This window comes from Ranitomeya variabilis, chromosome 1, assembly GCF_051348905.1.
Source record: "Ranitomeya variabilis isolate aRanVar5 chromosome 1, aRanVar5.hap1, whole genome shotgun sequence".
In the NCBI taxonomy this organism is placed as follows: Eukaryota; Metazoa; Chordata; class Amphibia; order Anura; family Dendrobatidae; genus Ranitomeya; species Ranitomeya variabilis.
The window spans coordinates 1,091,868,297-1,091,884,889 of NC_135232.1; the positions used below are offsets into that span (position 1 = coordinate 1,091,868,297).

The window sequence follows — 16,593 nt, forward strand, 5'->3', positions numbered from 1 at the left end:
TGTACAGGGGAACTATGAGGGATATCATACTGTTTGACGGGAGCTGCAGGTCCATCATACTGTGTATAAGGGAGCTGTGGGCCAATCATACTGTGTATAAGGGAGCTGTGGACCCACCATACTGTGTATAGGGAACTGTGAAGGCATATTGTGCATATGGGAGCTGTTGGCCCATTACACTGTGTATAGGGGAGCTCTGGGGGGCATTATACTTTCTATAGTGGAGTTCTGTCAGCATTATACTGTGTATAGGGGAGTATTGGGCTCATACTATCTATAGGGGAGCAGTGGTATCATACTGTATAGAGGGGAGCAGTGGGAACATCATACGGTGTATAGGGGAGCTGTGGGGGCCTTATACTGTGTATAATGGAGCAGTACATGGGGGAACTTAGGGGACATTATTATTGTGCACATGGTCCAATATGGCGGTAAAGTCAATGTTCGTTTTTGTATATAGATTTATATTCAATAACAGTAGGGTCATTCTGAGGTTCCCCTATAGTCACAATAAGAGTGCGCCACCGTAGCTGTAATCAGGGTTAGCTGGTTAGGGGCCCACTAAGATGTTTCGCCCCCCCTAAGTTGAAACCCTAGCTACGCCTCTGGGCTTCAGCCACATCTAGTATGGGTCGGTGTTATGGTTTCCTAAAATATTTGATAGCTTTTTTATACCATTAAATAAAACATTAACTGTTGGAGGTGTCTGCATAGTTAGCTTATATTGGCTGTCATGTGGAAATTCTTACCAATGTAAGGTTTGTACATACCTTGTACAAATGACTTGTATTGTTCAAGATTATTGTACTTGTTTTTATTATGTATACCCCTCCTCACTTGTAAAGCGCCATGGAATAAATGGCGCTATAACAATAAATAATAATAATAATAATAATAATAATAATAATACCTAAATATATTAACTAAAGTGGCAATAAGTACAAATAGGTGTAGTTTTGGGCTATATGTACTTGCTGATGGACTTGTAACTTTGAAATTGTTGATATTTTTTCATCAATTTTGGTTCTCAAGTCCTCAGGCAGTTCTCTTCTCCTATTTCTGTTCTGTGTGTAGTGTGGCCCACACAGACACACAATGCAAAGATTGAGTCAACTTGTCCCCTTTTTATCCAGTTTCAGGTGTGATTTTCATATTGCCTACACCTTTTACTTGCCCCCTTGAGTTTGAACAAGCATCACATGCTTGAAACAAAGTTGTTTACCCACAATTTTGGAAAGGTGCCGACAATTTTGTCCAGCCCCTTTTTTGGGGGTTTGCGTGAAATTTCAGTTTTTTCGGTGTTTTTCCATTACACAAAAAGGAAGTAAAGATGTGTATAACAAAGCATGTGTAATTGCAATAATACTTCATTTTCTGGAAAAACTTCAAGGGTGCCAACACTTTCGGCCATGATTGTGTGTATATATTGTGGTACATTGGCTCACTCAGCTGCACGTGGAGGTAGACACGGAAACACTGTGGCTTTAGGCATGCACTACGTTTTATTAGATACGGCATAATCCAAGCTGATGCACAAAATAAACACAGCCTTCTGGGCAAAACTGCAAAACAAAAACAGTAGCACTAGGTACAGTCCTTGCATTAGCGGGGATCAGCCTGCTCAGGGTTAGCAAGAATCATGTTTTAGGCATAAACAAAACACCAAACACTTCTCTGGAGTGTTTCCCTCCAGACACTGAACACTGCTGCCTTTGGAGGCCAGCTACTTAAAGGGCCACTGTCACCCCCCTCCAGCCGTTATAAACTAAAAGAGCCACCTTGTGCAGCAGTAATGCTGCATTGTAACAAGGTGGCTCTTTTAGTTTTAGGTTCAAGTATACCCCAAATAAAGCGTTTTTATACTTAGCCATAATTCCTGTCTCTAGCCAGGTAGGCGGGTCCTCACTCCCCAGCTTGACCAGCTCCTCTGCCGTCACTCCAATCTTCCTGCGTTTTCGGCGCCGCCCCCTCAGCGCTGTTATCATTTCAAAACCGGCGCCTGCGCTGTGTACTGGTGTCCTGCGCAGACGCAGTAAGCCCCGCCCCGCACTGTGTTATGCATTATGCACAGTGCGGGGCGGTGATTGCAAAGTTTCCACCTATACAGAATATTCCGTGTAATGGCTGATACCAGAGAACAAAAGACATCCACAGAACACCAGGATGGATCTGCTGCACAGCAAATAGCTGTAGGACCTGCGATGACGTCACTGCCATGTGATTAGGGCAATCACATGGCAGTGACGTCACCGCAGGTCCTACAGCTATTTGCTGTGCAGCAGATCCATCCTGGTGTTCTGTGGATGTCTTTTGTTCTCTGGTATCAGCCATTACACGGAATATTCTGTACATGTGAAGCATAAATATATACTGATAAGAAGACGTTTTCCGGGGATTCCAAAGGTGGCTGGCCGCAATGCCCGCGCAGGCGCAGTGTGCAAGCCTGGCTGGGATGTCAGACGGCCAGAGCTTACTGCGTCTGCGCAGGACACCAGTACACAGCGCAGGCGCCGGTTTTGAAACGATAACAGCGCTGAGGGGGCGGCGCCGAAAGCGCAGGAAGATTGGAGTGATGGCAGAGGAGCTGGTCAAGCTGGGGAGTGAGGACCCGCCTCCCTGGCTAGAGATAGGAATTGTGGCTAAGTATAAAAACGCTTTATTTGGGGTATACTTGAACCTAAAACTAAAAGAGCTACCTTGTTAGAATGCAGCATTACTGCTGCACAAGGTGGCTCTTTTAGTTTATAACGGCTGGAGGGGGTGACAGTGGCCCTTTAAGCTCCAGTCCACGCACTGGAGTGGAGGTAAGGTAGACCTCCTCCCACCCGCTCTTTGCATGTCCACATAAAAGCCAGCCCATTATGAAAATTAGCTTAACCCCTCACAACACTTAGTGTGCTGGAAGAAAAACTCTGAGTTTTATATCACTGATGCCTTTAGGTGTAGTGAAACATATCTCCTCTCCAGCACTTTACCAGTGACTTTGTCACATGTCCCTCCCTCCCCCCCTCCCCCCAATATATGATATGATAATATTATCTGCCAACCTTGCTTTTCTCTCTGCCAATGTGTTTCTTCTGCTCAGCTTTTAACTTCTGAATCAGAGTAAACACGACTCCAGTAGCTTCTAAGGCCATGTGCACACGTTCAGTATTTTTCGCGTTTTTTTCGCGTTTTTTTCGCGTTTTTTCGCTATAAAAACGTGATAAAAACGCAAAAAAAACGCTAACATATGCCTCCCATTATTTTCAGTGTATTCCGCATTTTTTGTGCAAATGTAGCCTTTTTTTCCGCGAAAAAATCGCATCGCGGAAAAAAAAGCAACATGTTCATTAAAATGCGGAATTGCAGGGGATTCCGCACACCTAGGAGTCCATTGATCTGCTTACTTCCCGCACAGGGCTGTGCACACCATGCGGGAAGTAAGCAGATTATGTGCGGTTGGTACCCAGGGTGGAGGAGAGGAGACTCTCCTCCACGCACTGGGCACCATATAATTGGTCAAAAAATAAGAATTAAAATAAAAAATAGTCTTATACCCACCCTCGATGTCTTCCCGCCTCTCCACTGCACGCTGTCGCTTCGGTTCCTGTAGCTGGTGTGCGGTGAAGGACCTGCCGATGACGTCACTGTCCTGTGATTGGTCGAGACCAGTCATGTGACCGTGACATCATGGAAGGTCCTGCGCGCACACACCATCTATACGGAACGGACGCCGGTGAGGAGATCAGCTGTCTGCGGGTGAGTATAAGCATTTTTTTTATTTTTTTTATTATTTTTAAACATTCTACCTTTTACTATAGATGCTGCATAGGCTGCATCTATAGTAAAAAGTTGGTCACACTTGTCAAACGCTATGTTTGACAAGTGTGACCAACCTGTCAGTCAGTTTTCCAAGCGATGCTACAGATCGCTTGGAAAACTTAGCATTCTGCAAGCTAATTTACGCTTGCAGAATGCTAAAAAAACGCGAAAAAAACGGAAAAAAAACCGCAAAAAAAAAATGCGGATTTCTTGCAGAAAATTTCCGGTTTTCTTCAGGAAATTTCTGCAAGAAATCCTGAACGTGTGCACATGGCCTAAGTGTCTTACAATTAAGTTTTTTCCTAATTTTATTGTTTATTGTAATTTTTATTGGTCGTTGTGAAATTTGTGTACTTTTTGTTTTATTACATTTATGGTTATTATTTTTTTCATTTGATTTTGCGTACTCTCTTTTAATACATCCCTATGAATGTCACTGATTACTTTTAGAAGCCAGAATTTCAGATAATTAGATATATTATAGGCAGTTTTCTCACCGGTGTCTGTCAGGTGCACTCCGCCTGAACTCGGGAGTGCCGAAGATGCGCCTGACCCAAGGTTAATATATGAACTCTACGGTAAGGGTTCAGTTCACATTTCCACTAGTCTCCATTCCTTCTAGTTTCCTTAAACTTTTCAGCAAGAAGACATGGTTGCCTGGGCTGTTACACAATGGATTTCTCAAACCTTGGCTCCATTTACAACAGAATCCATGATTCTAATCAGAATAGCGCCTTAGAGTAAGGAGCAACAGGGCAATGTGATTTTATATTTCATTCAGCCTCAGTGCAAGCTTGGTATCGCGGATAAGAACATGGCGGCATTTTATGTTATTTTTCTCATTCTGATGGATACACTAGTGAACTCTCTTAAATATTAAAAAGCTGTAACATTCAATAATAAGATGCATGATTGACAATGAAAATGTCAGGTGATAAACTTCTATGCCCAGTTAAAGAATAGGTAAAGGCTGTCATTTCAGATGACTTTTCAAAAACATGTTGTCATCTGGGAGTACATGAATAATACATTTATTCTTTGTCATTCTGTGACTTGTATCCTGAAGTTTTGCCCTCTGTGGGCTTTCTCTCTAATTTTCACTTGTCTCTGAGCTAGTGGGTGGATACTAGCTGCTATGATGTCCACCATAGGCAGTACACAGAGACATGAGTGATTCTTCTCTGGTGCTCTGTATAACACATTGAGAAAGAGCAGCAGCAGCATGGACGACATTACACAGCAGTGCTAAGCGGTGTAGCTGTGAATCTAGCTCAGAAATTGATAAAAGACTTGAAAATTACAGCGCCATCTCTCTACCTGGTGCATTCTGCTCTTTTCCCCTGCTCACTGCATAGACTTTAATAGGCAGTGGTTACCCGATTCTTCAATGAGTTGATAGTCCTTGTTTTGAGCAAGATGTATTTCAACTATTTTTCAGAGTTAAAGATATGTTCAGGAGACAAGGGTGAAGAGAAGTGTCACATAAGTGGAGAAAAAGCATATTTCTCTGATAAGATACAGTATATGACAACATTTCTTATATTTACTTACATAGTTACATAGATTGAAAAAGACTTTGGCCTGTGCAACAAATTTCAGGGGAAGTTCTTGTCCCCTGAGAAAATTTGATTGTATCTTATAGATTTTGAAATGCTGAACACGAATATGTGCTCCAAAAGTTTGTATCACGTAAGGTTTTCAACCCCTTCATGACCGGAGCTTTTTTCGATTTTTCGTTTTCGTTTTTCGCTCCCATTCTTTCCAGAGCCATAACTTTTTCATTTTTCCGTCAATATGGCCGTGTGAGGATTTATTTTTTTGCGGCACGAGCTGACGTTTTTAATGATAACACTTTTTTGCAAATACGATCTTTCGATCGCCCGTTATTGCATTTTAATGCAATGTCGCGGCGACCAAAAAAACATAGTTCTGGCGCTTTGATTTTTTATATCACTACGCCGTTTAGCGATCAGGTTAATTCTTTTTTTTTATTGATAGATCGGGCAATTCTGAATGCGGCGATGCCAAATATGGTTAGATTTTTTTTATTGTTTTATTTTGATTTGGGGCGAAAGGGGGGTGGATTTGAACTTTTATGTTTTTTATATTTTTTCATATTTTTAAACCCTTTTTTATGGCATGCTTCAATAGCCTCCATAGGAGGCTAGAAGCTGCCATAGCGCGATCGCCTCTGCTACATAGAAGCGATACTCAGATCACCTCTACGCAGCAGAATTACAGGCTTGCTATGAGCGCCGACCACAGGGCGTCCAGAAGTGCATTTAAATGCCCGATGTCAGAGTTTGACAGCGGCATTTAACTACTTAATAGGCGCAGGCAGATCGTGATTCCACCCGCGCCTATTGCGGGCACATGTCAGCTGTTAAAAACAGCTGACATGTCGCGGCTTTGAGGTGAGCTCACCGCCGGGGGCCACCTCAAAGCGGGGGATACTGCCAGCTGACGTACTATTCCGTCAGCTGGCGGCAAGGGGTTAAGAAACAACAGTTTATAGTCTACACTATGACATCCGGGACACTACATACATGTGCATCGATGTCAGTAGCAAAAGCAATTGTTCAGTGTTTTGCAGACAACTTTTGTTTATAATCCGGGTTTTAGAATTATAACAGAATATTATAATGTTTCGAATCATTTCTCAAAAATCTTACGTGATAGGAAAAATCTGAAGTCATTTCTGAAATCAGCATGAAAAAAATCTATCAGGAACACTCAAAATTGTCCAAGGGACAAAACCTTTGTAACACAGTGTTATATATTCTCTACTGCTAATTCTGTGTTACCCACAATGCCGTTTGTTGTAAGAAAAGCATTCAGCCCTTTTTCAAAAGCTGTCATAGTGTCCGCCATTGCTAGTCCTGTGGTCGGCATTCCACTGTCTTAATGCTCTTACTGTAAAGAACCCTTTACAGTTGTACTATTGATGTATGATAGACTTGTTAGCTATATTGATCTAAAAATGCCATAAACTTGGCCTATACTTGATCCACAGTGCAGCAATAATGACCTTCTGGATGGAAATATGAACACTCATCGATCCAGCACCTTATTATTGAAGATTTAGAATATTCCAATAAAAGTCAGTTTTTAGATAAAATTCACCCCATGTTACAGGTGTGCGATCGGTAAATCAAGAAAATCTCCAGAGATGTACTCCTATGAGCTAAAAGACATTCATTGGATAAATATGTCGATACAGATTGTCCTTCTGGCGTACGTTTGAAGGGTAGTCAGATTTCACAGTTTCAACTGTATTGAAAATGGTAACCAATCGCAATTTTAACCCTTTAAAGAGAACCCGTCACACCATTTGCATGTTAAAGTAACGGCAGGGCCATAATGGCGCTAACATACAGGATAAATTGATACCTTAAGTAAAGAAATCCGCATAATACTTGTCCTTTAACCAACATTTGAAGTTTTGGTGAAATTTGGTGTCTGTATGACAGGTCATTGCTTTGAGAGTGACATGCCTCCCATTTGAAAGTTTGCATCGATGCTGCCCTCGCCACAGGCGGCACTTGCGCAGGTTGATCTTTTGGGCAGTCTTCAGTAAAATGGTGGCACATGCACAGATTGAAATCTCAATTATGTCCTTTAGAGATTTAATTGAGCCGAGAGTTCAATCTGCGTATGCACTGACATGGTGGAATTTTACTGAAGAATCAGGACGCCCATTACTCACAATTCAGACACCAGGGGCAGGCGGAGGGGTCGGGACAAAAGCAGAAGACCCTACCCACAGTACTGCCCCTTTGCACCCAAAAACTTCAAATGCGGATTGAAGAACAACCACATAGTGGATTTCTTCAATAAACGTATCAATTTGATCTGTGTAAAAAGTGCCATTTTGCCAAAGTCTTTTCTTTAACATGCAAATTTGTGCTGTCAAGTTTTTCTTTAAGGCACCATGACCTACCTGTGCGTCATGAAGGACCTTTCCTTTAAGCACTGAGACATGTATACTTCACAGCGATCGTACAGTCTCAAACGGTGTATGGGAGACTGGAGATGTTTGACACCAGAGCAATGGAAGGAAATGCAGAAATCTCTGATTCCAGATGATAAACCCCTTAGATACTGTGGTCTACAGCACCATGACAGTCTAATTTTTGCCCAGACTGTCTAACCTCTAAAATGCCTTGGTCAGTATTGACCTACGATAGGTTACAACTATGAAGGACACAGCAACAAAAACCCCACTCACCGCCTCAACTAACTGCCTACAAGATCAAAACGTCATCAATTATCTAAGAGAACAGCTCTTTATATATTTATATATGCAATTTATTTATACTTCTGATTTTATTTGCTAAGTTAAAACTTTAGCAAGTCACAAAAACAGCAATTTAAACTTCTGAACAGACACAACTCGTACATCTAGTCAGCAGAATCACTTACCTGTGAAGGCCAGCAGAAGTAGTTGTGTATTGAGATAAACAATTAATCATCATTGTTCCCACCAAGAACAGCTGAAGTGTTTAGAATTTTACATTAATGCTTGTACTTCGTATATGTAGAAAATCAAGGCTCTTCTCAATGAAACAACGCGTTTATAGGAATCAGTTTTGCTTGTTGTATCTGACATGATATTAACACGCCGCTAGATAACAGGTAGATCTGTGCCCATACATTTATTATTCAGCAGATTTCTAATATAATTGTGGAAGAGTTTCTGCTACTTTTCTTTCTTTTTGCTTTTAAATATTTAAATATATAATATCTATGGATGAAAAGAGTGTATCAGTTGTTAATTTTTTTCAAGAAATTTGTAAGAAGATTAGGCTACTTTGGATGTGTAATGCCTTGAAAAATGTATTCATTCCCCGTAAACTTTTCCACATTACACCCACAAATTTAAATATACTTTAGTGGGATTTTATGTTATATACCAACACAAAGTAGCAAGTGTTTGTAAAATGTAAAGGAAATGATGCATGGTTTTCTACAAATTTTAAAAATATACGGTAAATTTGAAAATGGTGACTAATTGTATTCAATCCCCTGTAGTCTGATACCCCAAAATAAAATCCTGAAATTCTGATGACCAATTGCCTCTAGAAGTCACATAAGTAGTAAATTGTGTCCACCTGTATCTAATTAGATGTGAAGGCATCATAAAAAGCAAGGAACACACCAGACAGGCCAGGGATAAAGTTGTGGAGAAGAGTAAAACAGGGTTACGTTGTTAAAAATAGCTCAAGCTCTGAAAACATCTCATGGTGAACTGTTCAATCCATCGTCCTAAGATGAAAGGATTATGGTACAACTGTAAACCTACAAAGACATGGCCATCCACCTAAACTGACATCCCAAGCAAAGAGAGCACTAACTAGAAAAACAGCCAAAAGGAACATGGTTACTCTGGAGGAGCTGAAGAGATCCACTGCTCAGGTGGGAGAATCTGTCCACAGGATAACTACTAGCCATATACTCCACAAATCTGACCTTTATGGAAGAGTTAGAAGAAGAAAGCAATTTTTGAAAGCAAACCATATAAAGTCACTTTTTACAGTTTGCAAAAACCCATGTAAGAGATACAGCTAATGTGTGTACGAAGGTGCTTTGTTCTGGATTCTGGTAAGACCAAAGAAAAACTTATTGTGTTAAATACATAATGCTCTGTGAGGCAGAAAACTAACACTGCACAAGACACTGAAAACACCATCCCCACTGACAAACATGGTGGTGGCAGTATCATTCTATGGGGATGCTTTTCTTCAGCAGGGACAGGAAATCTGGTCAGAGTTGGCAGGAAGATGGATGGTGCTAAGTACAGGGCAACTCTGGAAGAAAACCTGTTAGTGGCTGCAAAAGACTTGAGACTGGTAGGTTCACATTCCCACAGGACAACGATCCTAAACCTACTGCCAAAGCCACAATGGAATGGTTTTGATCAAAGCATATTAGCATATTAATTTGTGTGGGAATTGTCCAGTCACAGTCCAGACCTAAATCCAATTGAGAATCTGTGGCAAGACTTGACAATTGGTGATCACAGACGCAATCCATCCATTCTTACTGAGCTAGAGCAAGTGGGCAAACATTTCAGACTCTAGATGTGCATAGCTGGTAGAGGCCTACCCCAAAAGACTTGCAGAAGTAATGGCAGCGAAAGGTGGTCTGCACAGTATTGACTCAGGGGGGCTGAATACAAATGCACTTCAGAATTTTCACATTTAGGCTGTGTGCACACGTAGCAGATTTTTTGCGGTTTTTTTGCGGTTTTTCGCTATAAAAACGCTATAAAACCGCGAAAAAAATGCTAACATTAAGCATCCTATGTAACAGAATGCAATCCGCATTTTTTGTGCACATGCTGCATTTTTTTCCTGAGCGGAATTGCAATCCAGAAAAAAACGCAGCATGTTCATTAAAATTGCGGAATCGTGGCGATTCTGCACACATAGGAGTGCATTGATCTGCTTACTTCCCGCACGGGGCTGTGCACACCATGCGGGAAGTAAGCAGATCAAGTGCGGTTGGTACCCAGGGTGGAGGAGAGGAGACTCTCCTCCACGGACTGGGCACCATATAAGTGGTAAAAAAAAAAATAATTAAAATAAAAAATAGCGATAAACTCACCTTCGGGCGGCCCGACCTCCTCAACGGCTTCTGTGGTGTGTGTGAAGGACCTGCGATGACGTCACGGTCACAAGACCCGCGGGTCACGTGACCGCTACGTCAATGGAAGGTCCTGAACACACAGCATTAGGAACGGACGCCGCTGAGGTGAGTATAACCTTTTTTTTTATTTTTTTTATTATTTTTAACATTCTATCTTTTACTATTGATGCTGCATAGGCTGCATCTATAGTAAAAAGTTGGTCACACTTGTCAAACACTATGTTTGACAAGTGTGACCAACCTGTCAAACAGTTTTCCAAGCGATGCTACAGATCGCTTGGGAAACGCTAGCATTCTGCAAGCTAATTACGCTTGCAAAACGCTAGTTTTCTGCGGGTATATGCATGCAAATTCTGCATGCGATATACCCGCGGCAGGAGGCGCAGAATTGCCGCGGAAATTTCCGCGGAAATTCTGCTACGTGTGCACATAGCCTTATAGTTTTACATTATTTAGAAAATAATGTATAATTTACTTCACACTTCACAAATACTTGCTATTTTGTGTTGGTATGTCACATAAAATCCCAATAAAATACATTTAAGTTTGTGCGTGTAATGTGGAAAAGTTCACGCGGCATGAATATATTGTTAAGGCACTGCATGTCTATATTGGGGAACAGAAATAGTTCAAAAACATCATTATAATATCTGCAAAATTTGATGTACTTCCAGGGTCAGACACAAGTGGCCCCTGTTAATGGACAGTATATGGGCTCCACGCTCTCCAAAAGCTCATTACCATGGAATCATTAATTTGAACAATACTGTGCCTAAAAAGGGGCTCTATAGCACAGGTCAAACCGGGTCCCCCAATATGGTGTCCTATTTTGCTACCCGAACGTTATCTGTTTAACCCTTCACACCCTTTTTCATGACCTTTGGGTCAATTCCTCATCTCTTCACTTGTGGAAAATGTGGTTTCCCTGGATCCGGGAGATCTGCCCACGTTCTCTCCACCAAGAGGACTGGATCAACCAGGGGTGGGCCTCTCCTGTTGAGGGAGCCGTATTGTCTGGCTCTATGGTATGTACACTCTTGACTCACAAATATTCATTATTTCCTTGCTCAATAAACTACAATGCATTACAAAAATACAAAGGAAACGGTTCAGAAATTGAATATTGCTGGTTGAATGCTTAAGCCATTACTCGGGATCTTTACGGCTTTCTACATCTTCATTCTATAATTTGTTGTGCCTCAGCTGTATTAGAAACAATTCAAGCTAGACAGTGTATGTGTCCCTCCTAAGCTCGGTGATCGACTAGGACTAGGGAACGATGCTCTGGAAATACTTGGACATTTGGAGAGGCCATTTATAGGGAATATGTCACCTATATTATTTTAAATACTTAAAACCAGATGCTGATATACCAGTATGTCACTTTTTTCTAATCCGTTTTTATTTTCTGCTGGCATATTTTTCTATTTTCTGTAGATGATTATGGGGATAGCCATTTTGCCGCAGTTGCTGCTTACAGCAGCTGTATAGACTGATTAATATCGGAAGTATTTTTAGACACGCTCAGTGATCTGCGCAGAGTTCCTTATGCAGGGACTGGGGAGGGGGTGAGCTGTGACCATCACCTTTGTAAGCTGCTTCTGTGGGAATTCTCTGCCCCATGCTTTGTGAGTGAAATTTTTAACTGGACTGGCAGTAGCAAGCCTCAGTCTCTGTGAGGGCACTGTTAGCATTTTTATGCTATTCATTTACTTCCTATTTTACCATGATTGCTCTGGTGACAGAACACGTTTAAGTCATTTTCCTATCCACATTTGATTGCTGGAAAATTGTCCTGCTCTTACCCCCATTTAGTTTCCTTTTGCAGCCCCCTAGCCCTTACTCCAACCATTTTACAGCACTGAAGTTCAGGTCTCCATTGACTTGAATAGAATTCAGAGTCTGGGGTTAAGTTCGAGTCCCAAAATGGACTTTTTAAAAAGTCCGCCCATACCCAGCGAACCTGAACATCCACTGGTTCGCTCGTCATCACTAGTTGACAACATATTGCAACGTCAATCTTTATCCATTCCACAAGAATGGCCTCTTTCAGATCATGAATGCTGCATGGAGAGTGATGACAACTTGTCTCTTCAGAATTCCCGATAGATGTTCAGTTGGGTTCAGATCAGGAGACACTTGTTCACTGAACCACTTTCACCCTGCTCCTCTTCAGAAATGCAACAGTGGCATTAGACGTGTGTTTTGGATCATTGTAATGTTGGAAAAGTGCACGTCTACTAAAGACACAGAGTAATGGCAGCATCTTCTCTTTCAAAATAGAGCAGTATATTTGTGAATTCATGATACAATCAATGAAATGTAGCTCTCCGACACCGACAGCTCTCATGAAGCCCCAATTAAGAAGACTGACACCACCATGTTTCACTGTAGGCACCATGCATTTAGAAAAATGAATTTAAAAAATGCATGGTGCCTACAGTGAAACATGGTGGTCACAGTGTCCTCACGGTGGACTGCATGAGTGCTGCTGGTGTTGGGGAGCTGCATTTTATTGATGGTATCATGAATTCACATATGTGCTGCTCTATATTGAAAGATAAGAATCCACCATCACTCAGTACCCTTGGTAGATCTGCACTTTTTCTAAATGCCTGAAACGCAACCTTGTCAAAATTTTGGAAATTGTCCTTGTCTTCAGCGATATATTAATTATATTAATTAAAATCTTACTTTTTAAAGGGGGTGTCCTCATTCATGCTGAGCACTGTGTGTATGCACAGTATACTATAGGTACTACCCTTCGTTGTTATCCAGCCTTCAATAAGAGAACTGCTGAAAAGCGTTCTGTACAGAACAGGAAGTATGAGTCCAATATTAGGCTTAATGGTCAGAAGGAAAACAGAAAGATTTTAAGATTTTAGTTTTAAGATAAATTATATTATGGAAAAATTAACCTGATTTGACCATATTGTCTGCAGAACTAGCTATAGTCTGGAGTATGATCCCCTCTCTTTGGTCCAATATTATTGTCATCTTTTCTTGGCAGCACTTGACCATCATGGAAGTAAATGTTCCCTTTGTTCCTCCTCCTAGGTATGCACTGAAGGCCGCCTCATCCTGGAGTTCACATTTGATGATCTCATGAGAATTAAGACATGGCACTTTACCATTAGACAATACAGAGAATTAGTACCTCGCAGCATACTCGCCATGCACGTAAGTACCTCATTAAATTACAAATTAGGAACCTATATAATTGCTTCGTATAATGCTTAATGTCTTGGTCCTGAGCTCAAACTAAAACAACAGATACTGTACCCTCTGAATTTTCCTAGTTCCTTTTATGAAGACTGACAATCTAAACTCCATCCAAACTATTCCACTAAATTGACTGCAAAATCGGAGGTCAATACCTAATATTTTTATTACCTTTTTGGCGTTGTTAACTACTTTTTGGTACCCCAGAATTATTTTTTTCAGTGTCTAGAGTCTTTTGGATATTGAATGGGTCAATTAGTCTTTCTTAAAAAGTAACCGTCGTTTTAATGCATGTAATCAATAGAATCAATAATTCACATGAAAAAAAAAATAAACTGTGTAATATAACTTATCTGAGAAATCTGCCTTTTTTCACCTACTAGACTAAACTTTCATTTTCAATAGGCTCAATTCACAGGTAAAATCTGTCTTCAGTGAAGACAGAATGTTACATCACTAGGATAGAAGATGGCAGTTGGTGCCTTCATATTTAGCCTAGAAAGTCCATGGAAAGTCTAAAATACTAGTGACCATGATAGAAATTAGTATATATATATATATAATGAGAAGTTGAATTTCCATTGCGGTGTCGATGGTTCTATGGATTATACATTGTGATTCTCCTTTGTTTTACTTCTATTCAGGTCAATAATATAATAGAGAATGCAACTCTCTGAATTTTCCTTGGCTGATTTACCAGTTTGTGTATTGTAATTCTTGTCTTGTGTATACAGGCACCAGACCCCCAGGTGTTAGAGCAGCTCTCCAAAAATATAACTAGGATGGGTCTAACCAACTTCACCCTCAACTACCTCAGGGTAAGTAACGAGAAACTGATATTGTGTAAAGTGAATTCAGTCAGCTGTGCAAGATTTATGAGTTTTGTGGACACTTCATTTATATTCCATTGCTTGTATAGCGCTGTTATATTCTGTAGCAATGTACGCAGATTGTAAACACTCAAATCGGCTGTTGACCCCACCGGGCTTACAATATAATTCCTATTTCAGGCAAGTAAATACACACATGCATAGGACAATTGGATGGAAAGTGTGATAAAAATAGTGGGGGGCTCACCGTCTAAATTCCCTATAAATGTGTATTTGGAGGGTGGGAAGAAAGTCATGCAAAAATGAGGAGAACATGCAAATATAGGTTCACCAACACCAGAGCTGCTGCAACCCTCAACCTAATGTCTCCTTCCCCACCATCCTGTAGAATGTAAGCCCGCAAGGGCAGGGTCCTCGCCCCTCTGTATCAGTCTGTCATTGTTAGTTTACTGTAAGTGATATCTGTAATTTGTATGTAACCCCTTCTCATGTACAGCACCATGGAATCAATGGTGCTATATAAATAAATAATAATAATAATAATTATTGCCCTTGGTCAGATGTCAACCCAGAAATGTGAGGCAAAGGGACACTATGTTCCTCCTAAAAAAGAACTGGGAGACGGTGAAAACTGCCTGCAAATGTTACCTATGGCGTAGACCTGAACCCATTTCCTCTGTGCTGACCACCAAGCCAACTCCACCAGAGGTGACAATGTTATAATAGTAAAACAAAATGGTAAAACTGGAAAGACAAAAAAGTGCAAACGGTGTCTTATCTGATAACCAAGTGATATAAAATATTATATGTACGCTCAACAGATGGAGTTGTGATTGAATGCCTATAGAAGCATGTAAAGGATGCTGCCGGACCACCAATGAGATATGATGCCATAAATGAGGAGTGCGGTGGTTCAGAGTCCGCGCTGCCCAAGGCTCAAAGGTACAATCACACACCAAAGTGAAACATTAAGGCGGTTTAGTATGTCAACGCGTTTCAAGGTTTTGAAACCTCTTCATGAGGACCAAACCACAACCACTTGTCTGAAATCGTACCTTTGAGCCTTGGGCAGCGCAGACTCTGAACCACCATATTCATCATTTATTGAATATTATATTAGTGTCTTGTATATCATCCTGAAATTCTTACTTTTTTGCCACATTGATATTTTGTGTTCCTCAAAGTCTCCCAAACAGACCATCACCATTCAAGTCATCCCAACATACAGTAGGTTGTCCTAACCCAAAAGCTTCAGATCCCACTGGTCCTCCATAAGAAGATCATAGGGAGTCAACAGACTGTTATGGCAGGCAAGGGCCTATTGAAGAAGACAGGTTAGGTTTCATAGGAGATCAGTAATTCTACCATATCTATTGCACCTTATACCTTAGGATTGCAGTATATAGTACACGCAGTCAAACAATTGCAGATTCAAGTCCCCTGGAGGACTAAACTAAAACGTAAAATGTTTTAAAAAATGTTTACAAAATATTTAAATAATAAAAACATATCAACGTACGGTATATCACCCCTATTTTCCCAATAAAAATAAATGATAAAACAAACATTTGTTATCATTACACCCATAAAAGTTCAATCTACCAAAATATAAAATTATTTAACATTGAAAAACAAACAAAAAGTCAGAATTACTGTTATTTGGTCCTAGCACACCCTCCCGAAAATTCAAAAAAAATAAATCAACACAATGAATGTAGCTCACCCCCCCCACCCAAAAAAAAAAAAAGACAATGCCTGGATTTCGAAATAAAAAGCAGCCCTCACACAGGTCCATCCAAGTAAATATAAAATTACAGGTTACATAAAATGGCGACACAAACCATTTTTTTTTTTAAAGTTCTGAATTTCTTTGTTTTTCGCGGTTATTGTACTAGCCTGTTCATATGTCAGGTCGCTTTCACTGCACAATGAAACCCAACTGTGAAAGGTTTTTTGTCCCCTGTTTAATACAATATATGGTAATGTGAATGATTTTGTTCAAAACTACAACTCGTAAAGGGATAAATAAGTCCTTGTGCAACTACGTAGATGGAAGAATGCAAAAGTTACGGCTCTTGGAAGCAGTGGA

At 40.6% G+C, this 16,593-nt stretch overlaps 1 protein-coding gene and 1 long non-coding RNA gene across 5 annotated transcripts in view; one reads left to right on the forward strand and one right to left on the reverse strand.

The window, feature by feature from the left end:
* The window catches only part of LDB2 (LIM domain binding 2), a 415,373-nt gene that overhangs the window by 332,413 nt on the left and 66,367 nt on the right, over positions 1 to 16,593 (forward strand). For all 4 annotated transcript variants that reach the window (XM_077280012.1, XM_077280011.1, XM_077280010.1 and 1 more), the window contains exons 4-5: positions 13,510 to 13,632; positions 14,409 to 14,492. In XM_077280012.1, the coding sequence (XP_077136127.1) occupies positions 13,510 to 13,632; positions 14,409 to 14,492 (207 nt within the window). The remainder of the gene's footprint in view (positions 1 to 13,509; positions 13,633 to 14,408; positions 14,493 to 16,593) is intronic.
* Positions 1 to 16,593, reverse strand: part of LOC143793229 (uncharacterized) — a 37,359-nt gene that overhangs the window by 8,885 nt on the left and 11,881 nt on the right. The gene's annotated exons all lie outside the window — the stretch shown is intronic.